This window comes from Strongylocentrotus purpuratus, unplaced genomic scaffold, assembly GCF_000002235.5.
Source record: "Strongylocentrotus purpuratus isolate Spur 01 unplaced genomic scaffold, Spur_5.0 spur5_scaffold_13, whole genome shotgun sequence".
In the NCBI taxonomy this organism is placed as follows: Eukaryota; Metazoa; Echinodermata; class Echinoidea; order Camarodonta; family Strongylocentrotidae; genus Strongylocentrotus; species Strongylocentrotus purpuratus.
Window position 1 is genome coordinate 6,297,273 of NW_022145598.1, and position 21,788 is coordinate 6,319,060.

At 36.7% G+C, this 21,788-nt stretch overlaps 1 protein-coding gene across 2 annotated transcripts in view; it reads left to right on the forward strand.

Moving 5' to 3' along the window:
• LOC754912 overlaps nt 1-21,788 on the forward strand; it is a 45,763-nt gene extending 23,975 nt beyond the window's left edge. For both annotated transcript variants that reach the window (XM_030982778.1, XM_030982779.1), the window contains 5 exons: nt 3,763-4,019; nt 11,367-11,448; nt 17,239-17,403; nt 18,996-19,092; nt 20,900-21,788. In XM_030982778.1, the coding sequence (XP_030838638.1) occupies nt 3,763-4,019; nt 11,367-11,448; nt 17,239-17,403; nt 18,996-19,092; nt 20,900-21,755 (1,457 nt within the window). In that variant the 3' untranslated portion in view covers nt 21,756-21,788. The remainder of the gene's footprint in view (nt 1-3,762; nt 4,020-11,366; nt 11,449-17,238; nt 17,404-18,995; nt 19,093-20,899) is intronic.

The window sequence follows — 21,788 nt, forward strand, 5'->3', positions numbered from 1 at the left end:
AAAAGACAATAAATAACAAGCCGAAAATGTATTTTCTGAAATGGTGTCGTTGGTATGTTATTTATGTGTAAAACAACACACATAATAGAATCGCGTCAACAATGTCAGTTTTCCTTGCAAAATGTGGACGAAGTTTACTTTTTCAAATAAATACATAAACAATTAATTAACTACATAAAACAAAATAAAAATAGATTCATAACCAAATGAATAATTAAATGAAATAATATTTAAATAAATACATAAATATATACATATATATATATATATATATATATATATATATATATATATATATATATATTCTTCCTCTTTTCTATTTATCTGTCTAGAATTAGAGATTTTTCCATGAGCAACAGAAATGCACATGCACTTGGAAAATGAGAAGAAAGCATTGTAACATATAATTATGACTGATCGTGCTGTAGCGTTCTCATTCCGCATATCGTACATCATCACCCGTATGTGTTATTATGTGTGTTGCCATGACAACCATGTTTCCTTTCAACCTTCCTCACTCATTTGCTGTCTGCATTTCACAACTCTAGACGCGAGGGCAATACTAGGTCAGCATCAGCGAGATAATTAATTTGGAAGTAATCGTTCACGCAAACACATCCAATTATTAGATTTTGGTATGGAATAGGCAAAGGCAATGAGTCAATGAAGGAATATAATTATCTAACTTAACATGTGCAATATGTAGCTTATGCATTTAGTTGTCTTGCAGAGGAGATAGGGTGTGGATAGTGGGAGAAATAGCAGGAAGAATGCGAGAGAGAAGAAAGAGAGAGGGAGGGAGAAAGAGAGAGAGAGAGAGACAGAGATGGAGAGGGGAGTACTTAATTAGCCCAGTGAATGAAATACGCAGGATATGATATCATAGAAATCTAGTTGGAGAGAAAAAACTCTAATCATAACCATCAAAAGCTCATGGTAATATCAATATATTGCAAAACTGAATACTTATCAAAGATGAAAAGAGGTAGAGTGCACTGAATGATGATCGGCCGTGTGATAATTATCCTATGACCTCCTATCACTCATCAGCTATACAGGAAAGCCAGGATACACAGGCTGAATTACGTGCTTGATAGATGTATACTATCGCACAATGACCAATCAATTCTTTTCTTGATCATCTTCGGGGAATTTCTATCGAGTTCCTTCTCTAGTGCAGCCCTATATATTGCTCATTGGCAAATACAGAATTCTTTTTAATTCGTTTGTTGAAGGTGTGTGTGTGTGTATGTGGGGGGGGGGGGGGATGGGTACAAGTCACAGGTCAAATGAATCGCGGACGAGCAAGTAACCTCCTCAGAAGTAGAACGGAGGTAATCAATTTTCAGAGGCTTATTGTGTCTCCGAAATTGGTGATGAGCAAAGGAAAAGAAGAAGAAGAAAAACAAAGAAATAAAATACATAAAGAGTAAATGATTTCATTTTGATAAGTAGAAACTGGGACAATCAACAATGGAATACCTTTTTGGTTGCGCTGGTGGCGGGGCGGGGACTCGTGCTCTCATAAACTACAATGGAACTGCCTGGACTTTACCTTCGCATTAGCCAGGAGAGCAAAGTCAAAAGGAGCTGGGTTTTTTAAACACCAAGTCAGCATATTTTATCAAAAGCATTGAGCAGATGATAGCCCGTATGGTGTTCAAATAAACTAAAAGATGAATACAAGTTACAGTATGGGATGGGATCGTCTTTCTTAAATTAGGTTCTAGGAAGTTTTGTGCTTATAATTCTTGTATTCATTTCGTGTTGCACTGAATCAACTACTACTTACACAACCTTTCATCTCATCGGTGGATACTATACAATTTGACGTGATTTGTCAAAGATTACGAATAATGATGTTGAAATGAATTCTATTGATACGGACTTTTCTTGTGGTTAAGCTACGAAAGTATAGTGTATACAGCACATATATCAGTACATGGACCTATAAATAGATAGTCACTTTGGTTGTTTTCTTTTTGGGCATTGTGGTACATCCTCTGCAATGTTGGGTTTCTCTGTATGAGTGTATAACGCCTACAAAGTGTTCAGTGTTCTATATCAATCATATGCATGTGTCTGCTTTAATCCCTCCCCGCCTACCCCTAGGGATGCGTGTGTCAAATTGTGGTTTGCCTTTTCCTGAACTGCAGTTTCCTTTCTTCATGTACCCTCAACTTAAAGCTAATGGATAACAGAACCATGAGTATAGTTAGCGCTACCCTCATCTCTTAAGTTAGGGGTTTGCAGTGTCCTCATCTTGAAGCTAAATGTTATAGAACCCTTATCATTATGATATTTAAGCTCATGATTATGCTCAACTTAATACTACCAGTGCCTCATTCAAAGATAATTGCTAACGCCAACATCATCCTAAAGCTAATGATTAACAGTACCCAGCTTACTTCGAATCACCTGGTCATCGCGTCGGGTCGGGTGGTCACGTTAGCCGACCCTTTGTAAAAACATGCCCCTTGCTTTATTCTCCACATTTCGGGACTAATGCATGTGAAGTGAACCCCTCTCATCTACAAATGGTCTTGTTTAATTTACCCGACACTTTCTGAAAACCCTACAGCAAATCTAGGAAAGGTCTCGTGATCATGCTTTCGATTCACGAAAGGTCGTGTAACACGACCACCTCATCGGACGCGATGACTCGATGATTCGAAGTAAAACATTCACAGAACCCTCATATTAAGGCTTATGGTTAACATTATCCTCATCTTAAAGCGAATGATTACGACTATCTTCATCCTAACACCATAAAGCTAATACTAATAGATAACAAAACCCTCATCGTATAGCTAGTGGTTATAATCTCAGCAACTTAAACTGCTAGTTAACATCGTCTAAATCTTGAATCTATTGGTAATTCGTTAGTAATTTTTTCCTTCATCTTAAGACTTCTGGTTCATAGTATTCTTGTCTTAGAGAGTTCAGAATATACTCATTAAAAAAACTACTGGTTGAATGTCCTTATTATAAACGAGTGCCTACCTTACAGGGGCAGTCCGCTCTGATAATTATCTGGAATGAGTAAAAGCAGAAAAAAAACATACAAAAATAAGTGAAAGTGAGCATTATCCGATTAAAAATTGGAAAATTATGGTTTCTCAAGTTGTCATCATTGAAACACAAATTGGCAACACTTTGACGTATCTTGCGAGGTCCATACTTATTTGCTTTGTACAGAACATTTCATAAACTCTCATTTTCTTAGTTATTTATGACGGAGTAAATTTGTTTCATATACAGGGGTTGTAAAGAAACATGTCTGCAATATTTATGAAAATATTGATTCAAAATTTTCTCTCGGGAAAATATAAAGTTCTGATATTTTTTAGTATAGAGCAATTGGAAAGACACCTAGCAAAGTACGTCACAGAGTGGCCCATTTGTGTTTGATTGATCGCAACTTTCAAAATTCATAGTTTTCTTATTTTGCTCAAACTTTCACTGAACTGTTCTGGTGGACCTCTCCTTCAACAATAACTATCCTCTTAAAAACACATTTTGAAGTAGCTTCACACTAATTCAGTTCTTAATGTGGACATTTTGAACACATCTCGAAGATAATGAAGATAATGAGAATAAAGTTGACAGCTGACTTGCAGTACATGGGTTCACTGAATTAGAAATGGTGAGCATAAATCACCCTCTCGATATTGAATTTACTGGCATGCATTTCTTTATCCAATCGACACACCGTCATACCAAAAGAAACGCACGATTCTATTAACTCCTCATCCCTTGCAGGACACTACGCGAGACTGGCCTCTCCTCCTAACACGACCGGTGGTGACGCTCGAATCATGACCCCTCATCTCAAGCTCACTGATGGAATCGCTGAACTATCCTTCTACTACCACATGTTTGATCCTGTACCAAGCGACTTCAAGGGGACCATCAATGTGTATGGGTGTAACCGAGACCTGGTGTGGAGCAGATCAGTTAATCTGGGCAACTTCTGGGTGAAGGCTACTGTCAGGATATCATGCGATTCACCTTTCAGAGTGAGTATGTTCGACACAATGTCTGCCGAAAATTAAGATGTAAAACATCCAATGTGAATCAATATGTTTAGGGGGAAATAAAAGAAATCATAACGCTTTTCTTCATTTGTAGAGGTGCCGTGGTCGAGTGGTTAAGTCGCCGGACTGTCGATCACAAGGTCCACGGTTCGAGACCCGCCCGCGGCCCTAATGTCCATTGACAAGGCATTGGTCTACATTTCCCACACTCAACCCAGGTGATGTAAATGGGTAACTGGCAGGAATTAATTCTTTGAAATGCTAGAGTGCAGTAATGGCAGCACAGCTAAAGCCGGGGTAATAATCTCCAAGTTTGGAAGCGCTTAGTGATTGTAATAAAGCGCTATATAAATACTGAGTATTATTATTATTTGAGCATTCACTATATAGCTACTGTTTCAAATGAAAAATATTAGTTTTTCAAGTAAAGGCTCATATCACTCTTTCAATCTTTGTAATTTTTATGTATAAAGCTTAAACTTAAATCTTTCTGTTTTTCTTGGAACTATTCTTTTTCTACAATCGTGTTATATTCGATCCAACTTCGATATTGTTACTGACGTACGTGATTATAATACAAGAAATAGCCGATTCAACTTTAACTTACCAGAAAGAGTAGGTAGTATTGGAAATTCGTTTTATTACAATGCCATAAAACATTGGAATTCCCTTCCCAATGGTGTAAAAAAAATAGGAAACTATGATCATTTTAAGAGGAAATTAAAGGAATACCAAATACTTGACAGTCAGAGAAGAGAAGTGAATGACATGTTATATGATTGAAATTTTTATTCTTCTGTCGGTTCATACTTTTTCATGTTGTATATACTTATGTTTTCGTACGTTATAGAAATTCCACAAATTCATCATTATTTTCCTCTTCTTCCTTCTCCTCTTTTTCTTCTTCTCCTTCTTCTTTTTCTTCTTGTACTTAGTATCATTTTTATCATCAGTTTAATGTTGTTATTATTATTATTATCTATAATAAGTAGTTCTTTTAATTTTCTTATCTGTCTGTAATTATTACTATTTTAATTTATTAATTTTATACATGTCTGTAAGAGACCCCACTGGAAATAAGCTCTCGAGCTTTCGTGGGTTATCCTGTTCAAGCTGACTTATTTTTGATCTGTTATTATTGTATATTATTGTATGTTGGAAGCTTGTCGAATAAAAATCAATCAATCAATTTTCCCTGTTCCTTAACGAGATCCTGTATATTACAAATTGGTTTGCCATTTCCACCTTCATTCTCCATGCTAACAAAAATACTGATGAAACAAAATGTGCTATTTTAAGAATTTCCTCTACAATAATGTTTTAGAAAAGGTTCCTATTTTCTCCCCATATATATATATATATACAGTGCATCCCAGAAAAAACGAAACCGAGAAGTAGTGATGTTTTATCATAACTTAATCACAACCATAATTAATGAATGATACATATTTGGAAAGCTTAGAGTCTCCTCTTTCAGTTGATGCTACTCAGATGATGCATATTTCACGCATGAGTGATTAAAAGCAATTTGAAGGAAGGAAACCAAAAAGACATTTGGCAGGCGGTATCTGAATTTCGAAGAAAAATTCACATTTCTAGAAAGTTGAGTTTCTGCCCTTTCATATGACACCTCAATCAGGAAAAATGAGCGAGGAATAACAAAGTTCTGTTTGTTTAAAGTAGTCCTTACATTTTCATAATTTTAACAAACGAATTCGTTTTCACTGGGTACCTGCCGTAGCAAAAAGCAGATTTGACAAAAGACTTAACTCCGTTTCGTTGACAATCAGCCATGCATGAAGACTCTCGTCTACGGCTGATTGTCAACGAAACGGAGTTAAGTTTTTTGTTAATTACGTTTATTGATACGGCAGGCAGCCAGTGAAAACGAATTCGTTTAATACAATTATGGAAATGCAAGCACTACTTTAAACAAACAGAACTTTGTCATTCCTTGCTCATTTTTTTTTTCTGGGACGCACTGTATAATATATATATATATATATATATATATATTATATATATATATATATATATTTGTATTGTTAAATCCATCATCACATCGTTTTTCGCCCAATTTAGAAAGATACTCAAATACAAGAGATAAGAACTAGGAAACTGATATCAAAGTATATGCGTGACGTCATCAACACCTGACTGTGAGATATTACCCATATTTCCTGAAAATGGATTTGAAGAGAAATCCCAAATCAAATATCTCAAGCCCAAGAGGAACATATGAATCTTGTAAATCAGCTCATCGTTTTGGATCAAGTTTATTTATAGCCTGGCCATGTATTGGCAGGAGATGAAGTAATACGGTTTTAGGAGCGGCAAGATATATTCTTCCTCTCCCCGATAAGAGGCCATGTCGTTTCCTGTAAACGCAGTGCCCTTCGCTTCATACCGCATGCTACCTTACTCAAGAGTTCGTCTCTCTGTCTCTAGTGTATTGGCTCGACTAACTCCCTTCCTCTTAAACCATAAGAATAGGCTACCATAACGGCAATATATAATGCAAAGCTTACGTCTTAGAGGAAAACCTATGGTGATATTTGATTAGACTATGTGGAGACAAGGGTATATTAATTGCCTTTATTTTGGTAAATGGATATATGGAAAGTTCTCTGGCGGGTGAGTATTAGTTGCTTTTACCATTGATTTGCTTATGTCTGTTATTTGAAATCTCATTATTTTATAGGGTAAATTTAACGTCCTTGCCCTTTAAATCGCGCATTACACGTATGTTTTGTATTCTAGTTATTGATACAAAGTAGGCTTATTTATGATTATAAAAGTTGTTTCAGTCGCTAAAGCGTTTGCCTGTCAAACCAAAGGCCGTGGGTTCGAATCCCACCCAAGCGGATGACTGAAGCCAGCGTTGTGTGTTAAGGTACCCATCCCATGATTTATAGACGGAGGTTATCTTGGCTATGCATGTATGATACAGTGAAAACAATCCGTCCCTCGGATAGGATGTTAAATTGAGACCCCGTGTAGAGGAGAGTCACCACCTTTGCACGTTAGGAACCCTTTATAACTTTTGTATAAGAGTATGACGCCAAACACCTACTACTACTAATGATAATGATAATACTAGTTTTGTATCATAACAATCAACATCACAAAAAAGAAGTACAAATACCAATACAAATTTCATTCCTCGATTTGAAAGCAATTCAGCAGATGCCTCCTTAATGAACAATCATCAAAATTGAACACGAAACTGGGATCGTCTGGTTCTAATTAATTTTAAAGAAATGTCAAGCATTACAAAAAAAAATAATCCGATTAACACTGAATTGTTCATGATCAATTAATGATGTAAGAATAAGAACTGATCTGACGAAAATAAATCACAATATGACGTAATAATATTCCTTTTCTTTTGTTTCGGAGAATCATTGTCATCTAATCTCAGTATACCCCTGTAATGAATATGTACATTATAGATCACATACGACTTCACTTACGACTGCAATGAACTCGTTCCTATATTCAAACTTCTTTGTTCACTGCCTTCTTCTCTCTTATTTATTTTATCATTTGTTGTAATACGTACTTGAAAAGATGTCAAAATTTACGTAAAATAAACTTTAGATCGAAAGGCCCGGATTCAGATCTTAGCCGCAGCATCATTGCCCGTTAGCAAGATATAATCTGCATATTTTGCTTGTCCATCACGATTGATTGTTTATTATTATTGTTTATATTGATTGTTCTGTTAGAAATGGAAATAAAACTGACACTAAAATTGAAAGTCTTTTCTTCATTAGAAGAGCGCTAGTGATGTTAGGGTAATATTCCTTTAGTACACGTCAATGACGCCATACGTGTAACCCTACAGGATCTCTTGCTGTGTAGGTCCCTGGCTAATGTCCAAGTACATCAATGCACTGTGCACAATATTGATAAAGTGCGTTCACTTTTTGATTGTGAGGGGAGGGGGGGGGGGGGGTGGGGAGGTAAAACGAAATAATTGTCAAAATGGCTGGAGAGAAAAAAATCTTCTCTTGAGTTGAGATGATGTTTATTACGGAACGAGTGATAAATTAGCCAGATATAAATTATGGATATTACGATAACTTTCTAGGGAAATCTATAGCACTAAGGTACTCTGCATCACTGCATGTCTATGTGATTCCCTCTATCCTGAAACATTCTCTCTCGCTTTCCTTTTCGTGACAAATCTCGACCATTTCTATTAAGTTCAGACCACCATTGCCCCTCTGATAGTCGGTGATGAGATGACTAGTTGCCAACTAGTTATTTAAATGTACTCTACATTAACTCTAGATTGGGGGAGAAATTTAGACTTACTTTAGTCGGGTTTTAGGAATACAATTTCGATGTAGTTGACAACTAAATAGATAAATTTGACTACTAGGGACCATTTAGCTGTAACGAGCCTTCACGAATAGGGCCTAGTTGCAAACTAAACATTCGTAAGGCTTTGTGAATATCTACCAGTGCCTAGGTGACAGCTAAAGAGTATTTTAGTTCCCAACTAGGTTTTATAGTAAGCTTTTATAACTATACGGGCCCACGACTTAGACAAATACTCCTCACCTATTGAACACAGATTATAATGACAAAAATAAAACAAATAATAACATTAAAAATATATGATCTAGTTTACACAGGGTAGCCTCACCAGTATCAATAATATTCTCCCCGGGGGGCTTTGCAATCATTTAGCCGAGCTACCATGAAAAGGTGCTCAAACATTCAAGGTATTTCTTCCTACCAGGTACCCATTAACTCACCTGGGTGGAGTGAGGCAATGTAGATAATTATTGTATTGCCTAAATACATTACAGCCGCGGTGGGGCTCGAACCGGGAACCGTGCGATCCACAATCACAATTCAGTGATCAATACAATCATTCATCATGATACTCCGGCTATATCCAATACAAGTGCTATATACATCAATGTTATTCATTGTTGTATAATATAATTGCTAATTGATTATAATTTCTGGAGTGCATCTTTTATGAAAGGATAGAACATTGAATATTAAAATGCGGAAAAAAGAGGCATGTCATAGAACGCATAAGCGTATCAACATAACCTTTAACAAACAGCATTTATGTGAAATTGGCTGTCTATTTTTGTTTCTCCACACATGATATAACATAATCAAATGAATATGAAATATATACAAATTCAATAACATAATATTAACAGAACATTTTACAAATGATTATAAAATTGTTTAAATTAATTGGCACAGTAATAAAACATAGTGAAGGAGTCTATTAAAAAAGCATGGCTTGTATTTTATAGTCCCCTTGAGAATAAAAAGAGTTGCACGTGCTCTGTAATATAGTTAACAAATATATGTATACAAATGCTAAGGTAATCCTACACCCTCCCCCTCCCCCCACGCTACAAAACACAAATTTTGTTTTTAACACTGGTGTCTGCACAAACAAATTACATATAATGGAAATAATGGAAATAATAACAAATGATAAACTTCCTAGCAGAAGAGAGAGAGAGAGAGAGAGAGAGAGAGAGAGAGAGAGAGAGAGAGAGAGAGAGAGAGAGAGGAAGAGAGAATGGAAGATGAAGCATGAAGAACGGGACATTACGGTTACTTTTGCAATGTTTTGAGCTTATGTTACTAATTGGTTTATATTTCTTTTCTTTTTTTAAATAATTGTTCCAAAAGCTGTTTTCTGTGTACATGCTGTCGTTTTAATAACTGTTTCTATCTAGAAGGTATTGTTTAAGTCTATTTTTAAATTAAAAACTGGTAGGAGCTGGTGTAATATCATTTAATGAGTTCCATAGCTGTGGTCCGGTATAATTATATAACAGTCTTTTGAGCAGTGACGGTTCAGGTCTGTGGTAGATGAAATTGACCTGATTGTCTAGTGGGGTACTTGTGTACTTCATTGTTTTCCTAAAGATTTGCAACAAGTTTTCTGGTAACTGATTCCCTTTTCTCCAAATGGTACATAAAACAGTCGAGATTATACAAATATACTTCATCCGTTTGTAGGACCTTCGTATCATAAAAGAGAGTGTTAGTATGAGAACGATAGCTTTTGTGGCATATAATTCTCATTAGCCTTTTTTTGTAGTAGTACGAGTTTATTGAGGTTTTGTTTGATAGAGTGGCCCCATGCCAGTAATCCATAATTAAAATTGGATATGACAAGAGTAGAGGGTGGGCTGTGGGAAGAAATGTTTAATTTTATTAATGACACCGGTGTTACGTGACACCATCTAACATAATTATGTAACATGGGATTTCCATGCCAGACGGTCATCAATTATAATACCGAGAAATTTGCTATTAGTAACCTGGGTGAGTGCATGTGTGTTGAGAATTGTAGGTTTAAGGAGTGTAGTAACATTAGTTCCATTCATGGATACATACACGTACTATTGAATTATGTAGGTAATTAGCTTTATTACATGTATATGGTGAATTCACTTTTACCTTTTCAGGAACCCATTAATGTCTTACGGTGTATGGGCTATCAAGACGTCAAGCTTTCGCTCCAATTCTGCCTTGTAGCTCTGATCTGTTTTTCACATGGATTGTAAACTGAAATTATATCATAGTACATACCTCAACGCAGAGCTTTTAATGACAATATATTGATTGAACACCCTTCTGTTCAATCGGATTCGTTGTTTACAGAATATAGTCACGTACTACACATTACATGAAGCGTGTCAGTCTCTAACTACCTTGAACGATTAGCTTATAGACAGGTCAGATCTCACACCTGTCATATCGTATATCTATACCATGTCTATACTAGGATATCATAATCACTGGGTTGTTCGCAAGAGATGAAGAGTACACGTACCTTTACTTCGGCCATTGACCATATCATGCCGCTATTACTCATGCATTTCTCAAAGTGATAATCAAATTAATAAACGTTACTCCAATTTCTATATAGGAGCCCATAATCCAATATATCACTTTGCACCTAGCGATAACTGCAAATCATGGTTAATGGATTAAGTTGGGTATTCATTTGAATTGGAGCATGTCATGAACAGAATTCCAATCTTTAAAACTTAACCTATTTTGGGTTTGCATCTTATAAAATATTAACTACTTCAAAGTATGTAATTCTACTCTACTTATCCTAAGTGCAAGACACCCGCCTCATGTTGTTATTACAACTAAAGCCATTTGTAGTTTGATCGATTGCTATTTGGATTGATTGTTTTCCTGTTTTAACGTTGAACTGTTTTCCTTTCTTACAATTACACCTGCTAGTTGATGAAGAAGACTAAATAATGACTAATAATGATAATAATAATAATCGTTATTATAACTTGTTTTTCATTTTCCCAGATCATTTTCGAGGGTGTGATAGGTGCTAAAGACAGCGACCTAGCTATTGATGACGTCGACGTTACAGATCGGTTCAACACCAGTAAGTATAATACTCTACTTAAAGTTCCCAAATTTCTAACAAATATACATTTTAACGGATCATTACAAAAATTGCCTGACAAAATACTTACATTGCGACGTTGGTTTTCCCATTCAAAGATCTTTTTCCATATATAACGAATAAACATCCGCCTATGGAGTTTTACAGGCCAACAAGAAAATGGAAGAGACCTCGAGAACTTCAAAAACAATATTTTCTACGGTTTGTACGCGTCCCCCCCCCCTGTTTATCAGTCTCTGAGTACGCCACTTTTGTACATGACTTGAATAGTTCGTTACTATGTGTTCTTGAAAGAAACATCCATGAAATTCAATCAGCTGGACCCAAATTGATCAATCACTATTTCTACTAAGTTCAATGTCAAAAAGATAACTACATAAGTACATAGGTTATGGTATTACGTTACCATACGACACGGCACTAATATCCTTTGGCAAGACATTTACCTGCATTTGCTACTCTCCACCCAGGTGTTAAATGGGTACCCGGTAGGATGCGAACGTTCATGTGGTTGAACGAGCAAGTGTGCGCCTGTAAAATGGCGACTGGCTGGAATGCTCCCCAGGGAGTGGAAAATGTGCACACATTGTGTGCGGGTAAGCCTGAATCCGATGACCGGGGTAATAATAAATCTGTAAAGCGCCTAGGTACATCGTTGGATCGGTGTATTGAGCGCTATATAAAAAACCGGATTATTATTATTATTATTACATGTTTAGCCTAAGTAACGGTTTAGGGTAGATAGCCCTGATATTGCCTGTTTACCCATGTTCATTTACCCTCCCATCAAAACAAATCAACCTTAGAAACACAATTTCCTTTCTCAACTTGTTCTTTCATCATCGTTAAAGGTAAAGACCAGTATTGGCAACGCCCCAATTTCAAAAAATGAAATGGAAGCTCTCATTACCAATCATGTGAAAGAATATGTTTTGACTAATACATGATGATAAAAAATTTGCCGGGAAACCGCCTACTAATTCATATATTTGGTAAATTTATTTCTCTCATGGTCTGGTGAGAGAGATAGGGTAGTCCCATATACATCTTTCTGTGTATAGTGCTTGTAACTTTACGAAGAATGGGCCAAATTTCTTATCATTTTGATGATTCCAGAACCTTGCAGATGCTAGATGCTAGATGATCAACCTTTTCTGATCGATTCCACAACGTTTCTTTCACAATGCAATCGCATGACCATTACTGGTCTTTACCTTTAAACAAAAACTTCATAAAGCGTATCTGCCATAATTAACAGGAGGGATTAGACTGCCCTGCAAGGTTACTGGACAGGTGGTTATCTCATCAACTCAGCTCTCAGTTAACATAAGAAAAAGAGGATCATGGGGGACAAATGGTCACCGATTAGGCATGGTTTGTTATATAGAGGGCGCAAGCAGCTACAAGTAGTGCAGTGGGCCTTTAAAGAGAACCACGCCAATACGAAAATCTCTCATATTGTTTCCAAAACAAACAAACAAACAAACAAAACAAAATACTAACAAAGCAAAACACAGACACAAACAAATCATTTCGTGTTTCGATTGGCCGCATTGTTTGATAAAGAATATATTTATCTAGGATTTATACATGTATGTAAATATTATACGGCAACATTAATCATCCTTATTTTTGGTACATTTGGAAATACACCAAATCTCAAAACATGATAGTGGGAGGTTGCCCTTGTAATTATTATGTTTTAAAACATCTATAATATTTTACAAGAGATTTCTCGGTATGAAATATATGACAATCTCCAGATTGGTCTACACAGTTTAGACTAAGCCTGTGAGAGAGAGAGAGAGAGAGGGAGAGAGAGAGCGAGAGAGAGAGAGAGAGAGAGAGAGAGAGAGAGAGATGGGGAGAAAGATGATGGAGGAGGGAGAGAGTATAATGTGTTTCCCCACCTATCATGCTTATCTGTAGTGTAATATACAGTATATCAATTGATATTTCTATATTTGCAATTTCAATGATCAATTATCTTTTAGTATGAAATTACCAGCATTCTCAATTACTATGTAAGACGAAAAGATGAGTTTAATGCCCTATAGAAACCATAGACCTACCTGGTAGGTCTATGTAGAAACAATTACAAAATGATTATTTATTGTTAAAATAGAAATTAGGGAATGATGGGGGGGGGGGTGAGACATCGCGAAGAAGTGGCACACTCCCCCCTCCCCCCCCCCCGATTACTCCCCTCCCTTTCCCTTCCTTTACTTCTCTCTCTCTCTCTCTCTCTATCTCTCTCTGAACTATATTCTCAAAGGACAGGAAAGAAGGAAATTCCTCACACGATGATCAGATGGTACCTCTGATAGTAGTACAAGAATTTCAATCTGTTCCTACTTTCAGGCAATAAAATTCATATGAAATATACTTGGCAGAATACAGCATGAATGCATTCGTGTTGCCTATAAACAAATACAATTGGCACGTCATTATTTTCCTTAAGGACCTGGGCATTGTTTCATAAAACAGTAAGAAGTTCAAGCTCACTGATACCCCCTTGGAAATACGTGTTAAAAAATAATCTACACATTCCAATGGGTTACGGGTGACTTTTTCGTGAAACCCTGAACTTTTCTATGCAGTTTCCATAGTTGATTGGAAGGCATTGTGAAGTAGACACACAAAAACCCATTTTGATATAGACAATCACACAATATAGGCTTCTGATAGTTATGTCTACAACAATACAATTTTATTTCGAGTTGCTCCGTGGCTTTTCCTGTATTTTGTATTACTACGAATACGACGACTACTACTACTACTATTCCTACTACTACTACTTCTACTACTACTACTACTACTACTACTACTACTACTACTACTACTTCTACTAGTACTACTACTACTACTACTACTTCTACTAGTACTACTACTACTACTACTCCTACTACTACTACTACTACTAGTACTACTATTACTACTACTACTACTACTACTACTACTACTACTACTACTACTACTACTACTACTCCTACTACTACTACTACTACTACTACTTCTACTACTACTTCTACTACTACTACTACTACTACTACTACTACTACTACTACTACTACTACTACTATTACTACTACTACTGCTTCTACAAGCGTTCTTACTATTACTCCTAGTCCTACTAAAGTCACAGATATAAGTGTCTAACAAAGCAAGTATAGTTGGTTTTGTGAAATAACTGTGAAATTTCGAAATATGATCGCGTGTTAGGTTGTAAATTATTTAATGGCCAACAGCTATTGAAATAGCACTAGGTTCATTTCTCGATGTTTACGATCTTTATGGATTGAGGGGCTGCATCCACAGGAATACTCTTAAAAAAATATGTGTAGTGTAACGTGCTATCATTTCTAGTTCAAGGATAGGAGAAACTAAAAAGTGCTATGTAATCGTAGCAACTTTAAAATGTCGAGAGAGGTTGCCCCTTAATAAATTACTTAAGCTGCACCGTCCTTGTATATTTTGAATTAATGAGTCACACATTATGAGGTTGGCCCGTATTGCTCATATTGTCATCGAAAGCGTTTGGCACATGGTTTGTTTGAGATAAAATCTAGTAATGTCCTACATAACGGTTAAACTAGACATCGAAAGAGAAATATACATTTCTTCTTCAATTTTTGGCTAGCACAACCTGATTTGCTTCTGCATGGCTTACGCGTAGACACCAACAAATTAAAAAAAACGAAATACATTCAATTTGATCATTGATTTTTGTTCTTCCCCCTAAAAATCGTGAAGACACTTTGCATATGGAAAGGGATATTACTCTAAACTATAATATCATTAATAAAATCGGACTGCTAAGAACACGAAGAGTGCAATTAAATTATATGCTTATGCAAGAAAAGAGGCAGTCATTGGAACTATGGCTTTCAAATGTCCTCTCCGACATGCCCGATTTACTTAGCAAATTAAGTTCCCTTTTGCAAAAGCGCATTAACATGATTTCGAACCTGGGACCCTGGTTAAAAAAGAAAACGCTCGATCACTGAGCTATCCCCCTAAAAAAGTAACTTCATGTTCAAAATCACCTGTCATTATATTTACATACGAGTAAGCGTGTTTCAAACTTGTGCTTAAAGATAAACTCCAGTACAGGTAAAAAAAAAAAAAATAATTCTCACAGAATCAAACGAAACTTACACTGAATGTTCAAGATTACAAATAAATGACATGTGCCAAACAATTTTGGAAGAAATGTATACTGGCTGAGTAATGAGCATAGAAATACAAGGAAATCAAGGTAGTACTAGCCCCGACACCATGTGTGTTGTCCCATATATAGCTTTCTATGTGAGTGCTTGTTACTTTACCAAGACTCGGTCAAATTTATTATGATTTTGATGACTCCAGAACCTTGCAGTGCTCACCAATACTTACATGCTACATGATCAACTGTTTCTGATCCTTTCCACACCTTTTCTTTCACAATGCAATCGCATTACCAGTACTAAAGTTTATCTTTAATGTACACTCATGCGAGGTCTAGCCAAATATAGTAACATTACGCATTTATATCCCAGAGCCCCAGACTTCATATTTCTGTTGTTACCATGGCAGTATGTATCTTGCACTTCATTTTCTGTAAATACGCTTAGAGATATTGTTGATGAATTAGGCGACATAACAATAACCCAGAATATTATTAGAATCATTAGTATCTGTTTATTGGCAAGTTGGGTCAAAATGTTGAGAAAAACGGGTATAATCCTTTTGATAATAAGCGCTTGAATACATTGCAATCTGCATTGTTTTTCATGAATTCCGTTTATGAGAGTGCGCAAAGGTGTTTTGATAGGAAAGGCGGGGCGGGGCGGGGCGGGGGCGGGGGCGGGGGCTGGGGGGGGGGGGGGATCTGGGAGAGGATGTTGAATGATTTCGTGTGTATACTCTCTGGACTGTGCATAAACTAGTATCAAGTTCATGACTACCTCTACAAGGACGAATCCATGGTAACTTCGGTATTGTATTGCAGACAACATTGAGAGCCGCTCATGCCTACTGCAGGCTAATACACACGGGTACAGTGAATTGCTTAATTTTGGGATCCCCAGCAGATACTATCACATGAGTCAGGGTGAGTGGGGGAAATCAAAAAAACGTAAATCAGAAGGAGGAAAAGGAACATGCACCTGTAGGGAAGTCATAATCTAAATTTAGCGAGAGGTGTACCCGGTGTTTCACTAAGAACATTGAAGAAAACAAGACGCTCATGTTGGTAGGTAAGGAAGGTAAAGCAAAGTTTTGATGGCGGTCACGAACTTGGTAAGAATGGGAAAATGTACAGTCCAGACTGAGAGTATGGATGCTTAAAGATAAAAGACCACTTCTGTACTCTGCGATCTCTCTCACCCGTTCCTCATCCCACCCCTTCTACCAGTTACATTCTCTCTCTAACTCACTGTGTCTCTATCTCTCTATCTATATATTTCTCTCTCTCACTCACTGTCTCTCTATCTCTCTATATCTCTAATTGTGATATTTTATACCGATAATAAAGAATATCTGTTTGACTAATTTGGCACAGGATTTAAACGAGGTCTAGACAAAGGAGAGACATATGTATGGTCGGACCGATCGTTAATGGTAACACTCCACATAAAACTCAATTGCATCTCTAAAACCTAATTTGTGGCGAAATCAAGCCCATTTCGGATTACCCCTATAACTCCTTTTTTTGTTCATAATGAGAATGTATAAGCAGTACTCGTCTTCATCTCATTTATTCTCCTTCTTTGTTGTATCATCCTCTAGCCAAGCCTACAGCAGGTAAACCGATGAATCCTAAGGGTACCGAACCAGGTGGTTTTACCCCTCGGAGCTCCAACGGGGCTTCAACAGGTGGTATCACACTCTATCCTAACGGTGAACATCCACCAATAGGACCAGGAACTGAGGATGTAGATCCAGACATAGCGTGTAAGTTTATCTTGATTTGATTAGATTTGATTTGATTTGCTTCAATTCAATTCAATTCGATTTGATTTGATTTGATTTGATTTGATTTGATTTGATTTGATTTGATTCGATTCGTTTTGATTCGATTTGATTCGATTTGATTTGATTTGATTTGATTTGATTTGATTTAATTCGATTTGATTTGATTCGATTTGATTTGATATAATTTGATATGATTTCATGTGATTTTATTTGATCTGATTTAATTTGATCGCTTTGATTTGATTCTGAATTCACTTTTGGACACATATCCTAACAAACATTTGGAATACAGATAAGATATAATATTTTAAACAAGTCCATGCAATGCACATTGTACTAAAAATCCGATCGCAAAGACTTTCAAGAAATCAACGGGGAATTTCAATGTCTTTTAGTTTATTCCATAACACATAATGTCTGGTTCATGTAATACGTCATTGCCATGTTGGAAAATTTCAAAAGATAACGTACACACCTTTTGGCATTGTCTTAGGTTATTTTGTTATGAAACTCTTTTGAAGTTTGGATCATTATGTAAATAAGATAAAGGAGGGCTCCAGGAGTAAGTGCTACGTGAAACAATATAACTATTCCTTGGATTCCTTGGAATACCATTCCGGAAAGCTACTAATTTAAAACTAAAATAACTACAATGTGGATATTTATACCATCCTGGAAGTTCAAGGTTATAAGAATTATATAGATTTATTAAACTGATCTTAAAGGAAACCAAAACCTTCATACTAAGTTACTTTTATTGAAAAGTTTAAGATATTTGAAAAATATCAGTGACAATTTGAACAAAATCGGGCAAGGAATAAGGAAGTAAGAGCTTTTTGAAATGACTAGTCACTAGAGGGCGGTATTCAATTTGATGACATCATCTGTGAACAACTCTCCATGCCTTTTGTACATCAAATTTCATGTTTTTCCTTCTTTCTTGTGATTGAGATAATGTACTCCCCCGAAAGCAAGATATAAAATGCAAAATGATATTCTACTTCACATGTTATGAAGTCGGATCAAGAACACAAATAAATACGAAGAAAACAAAAACAATTGTGAAATTTGATGTACAAAAGGCATGGAGAGCTGTTCACAGATGATGTCATCAAATTGAATACCGCCCTCTAGTGACTAGTCATTTCAAAAAGCTCTTACTTCCTTATTCCTTGCCCGATTTTGTTCAAATTTTCACTGATTTTATTCAAATCTTTTAAACTTTACAATAAAAGTAACTTAGTATGAAGGTTTTGGTTTCCTTTAAACTTATCTTCGACATAAAAAAGATAAAAACTATAGTTTACTGAACAATAGATGGCGACATTCACTGTATGGAGATATGGAAGCAGTATACGTGTTTATAAATTAGTTAATTGACAATTCCTGATTATAACAATGGTAAACTGTATCATTATCGAGAATGCCAACATATGTATGGTGATTTGCTATGCTAGAATTCTCTGGCCATGTTTTCGATTTCTTAACTAAAGATAGGCGTATATTTCATTCAAAACTAGACATTATGTGCCCTTGTTTTATCGTAACCTTCATTTTATCTTTCCTTCCAGTAAGTCTAGTCACCGTAGCTGTTGCGCTTTTCGCTGCTACCTGTCTCATGCTGCTTGTCACCGTTATAATCCATTACAAAGTCTGCAATCAGCGAAGGTAGGTACTAATTCTCTGTTAAGAAAAATGTGCAAGTGTTAGTTCATTTTGCAATGGGATCAGAAGGAAAGTTGAACATGGGAAATAAAATGCAAACGCAGAGCCAGAATTTTGTACAAGAGAAGCAAACATACCTTACAAATTGCCAACAAACAAAATAAATCATCACCTGAAAAGAGGATGCACGTTTTTTGGATTTGTGTTCTAAAATGATATCACTTTGGTTTCAGAAATGGGAGAGGTACGCTTCGACTGTGTCCCACAACCCCAACCCCCACCTCCCCCCCCCCAAAAAAAAAAACATGAATAAATGAATAAATGAATGAATCAATAGAACAAAAAAATGAAATGGGCTAGTGTATGATAGATAGAAGAATAATAAATAATAATAATAGCTCGTTTTTATATAGCGCTTTTCAGGACCGAAGGCACTCACAAAGCGCTTTACAGATAAGTATATTATTACCCCGGTCATTGGATTCAGGCTTACCCGCACACAATGTATGCACATTCTCCACTCCCTGGGGAGCATTCCAGCCAGGCGTCATTTTTATATGCGCACACTTGCTAATCTATCTAACCACATTAGCTTTCGCATCCTACCGGGTACCCATTTAACACCTGGGTGGAGAGTGGCAAATGTAGATCAATTTCTTGCCAAAGGACATTAATGCTGCGGCGGGACTTGAACCACGGACCTTGTGATCCACAGTCCGGCGACTTATCCACTCGTCCACAACACCTCTATGAAGAAGAGATTAAAGGAGGAGAATAATAACAATGTAGTTGCCTAGCGTGTCATAACGCGTGCCATAACCTATATAATGCAATTATGAAGTTGGAAGAAGTGCCTGGTTGCCTGTCTAGAGGTCGAGTTAAGGGTAGGATTTAGATCTGCATCCTCACCCAGGATGTGTGACCGAGAGCGGGTAGCTTTCAGAGGGGTTCATCGCTACCCCCTTACCATCCACAGACCTGTCAGAAACACAGGATATATCATAGGCCAGGCAGGGTGGGAGAGGGCTGAAGTATTGCCCTCGGCCGTCTTCGAACATCCCTTCCGCATCGACAAAGATCTTATCACACAAGAACCTTCTAACATCCTCCAGATAATTATAGTCCTGTATTCGTTAGCGAAAATATATTATATAGAAACATAACAATACAGTTGAGTTTCATCATGAAGTTGAATGTTATGACACAGATTTCTACAATATATATATATATATATATATATATATATATATATATATATATATCCAAACGTAGAATCCTAGGGTCATATCCCCCCCCCCCATAATTTGCATTTAGTATATGTTACCCGTTTTATTCTGCTGGGTGCTTTAATATTTTAATAATCGTTTGATGTCTATAAAAACCAAACGTATGGTTTCGGAGTCAAAGGACCTTTAATGACTGATATCAACGATTAGCGGATTTTGTTTCCAAACAGGAAGTGACACTCTAATATCTTACTTTCTTATAATATCGTTTATCATTTAATAATTCAAGGAATATTAAGAACTGGCCTACTTAGCTGAGCATTTTCTACATTAAGTCTATAAATATGACAACTCATGAAATGATAGAATAAATATAGTCTGCGAGAAAAAGGTCGTTCTAGAGTAAACCATTACCGTCCTCGTATAAAGAGTACACGCGAAGTAATGTTAGCGTTTGAGAGTTAGGAGTATTACTTGAGGAGTATTTAGGAAGAGCATATTTCTTTGAAGGAGAAGATGTTATTTTAAAGGAAACAAGAAATAGACATAATCCTAATTTTCTGCCCTTTTCTATCGTATTACAGGAAAAACCATTACCCATCACACATCGTCTACCATGGACCATCCTACTATAACAGAGATGTGGAGCGTCATGGTAATGAAAGGGAAGGTTATATGACGCTTAACTTCGATGGTAGTCGTGCATCTTCATCAGGAACAGCTGCTGAGCTTCTAACTATGTCGGATCGTCATGACCTAGCATCAAAGAATGGTGATCGTATCTCACTAGCTAGCTTCACCAGGGCTAGCTCACTCTCAGAACAAAGACCTAGACTACCAACTAGAAGAGAAAGTAGAACTTTTCCTATCGTTCGAGAACTCAAAAACCTTCTACATGCAGTACATATGAGAAGGATACGTACACTAAGCCAACATCTCTCTGTTGCAGAGATAGAAATGTTACGTCACGAGTTAAGTAGTAGATCAACCACTCCTGCGCATCCAGATGTGTCACATGACCGAACAATGTCAACTATTCTCCTAGATACGAGTGCATCAACTATGCGTCCAATGAGTGAAATAAGCGAGCATTTTTATTATAGTCTATTCCCTGATCCTAACGGCGACGGTGGGGCTCGTAGTCCAGCTCAACGTCGACATGATGCCCGTACGCCTCTTGTGTCCGGTCGACCAGCACACACATCGTCAACGATGGCCGCTCACGGTGGGCCGTTAGTCGATCGAACAGGTCGTACTGTAGGACAAAGCCATGCATCATCGACAGGTGAAGAAGGGACACTTTCTACTATCATTCCATCCGAAGAAAGCAGCGGTCCAATAGATGACGTGACATCTACAACCATTGCTGCTGGTGATGACATGGAAATGGTGGATAATGAGATCTATGAATCGTACACGGAGAATGAAGTGTCTTGCTGATATTATGACTTCTCAATGACTTGAAGCAAAAAA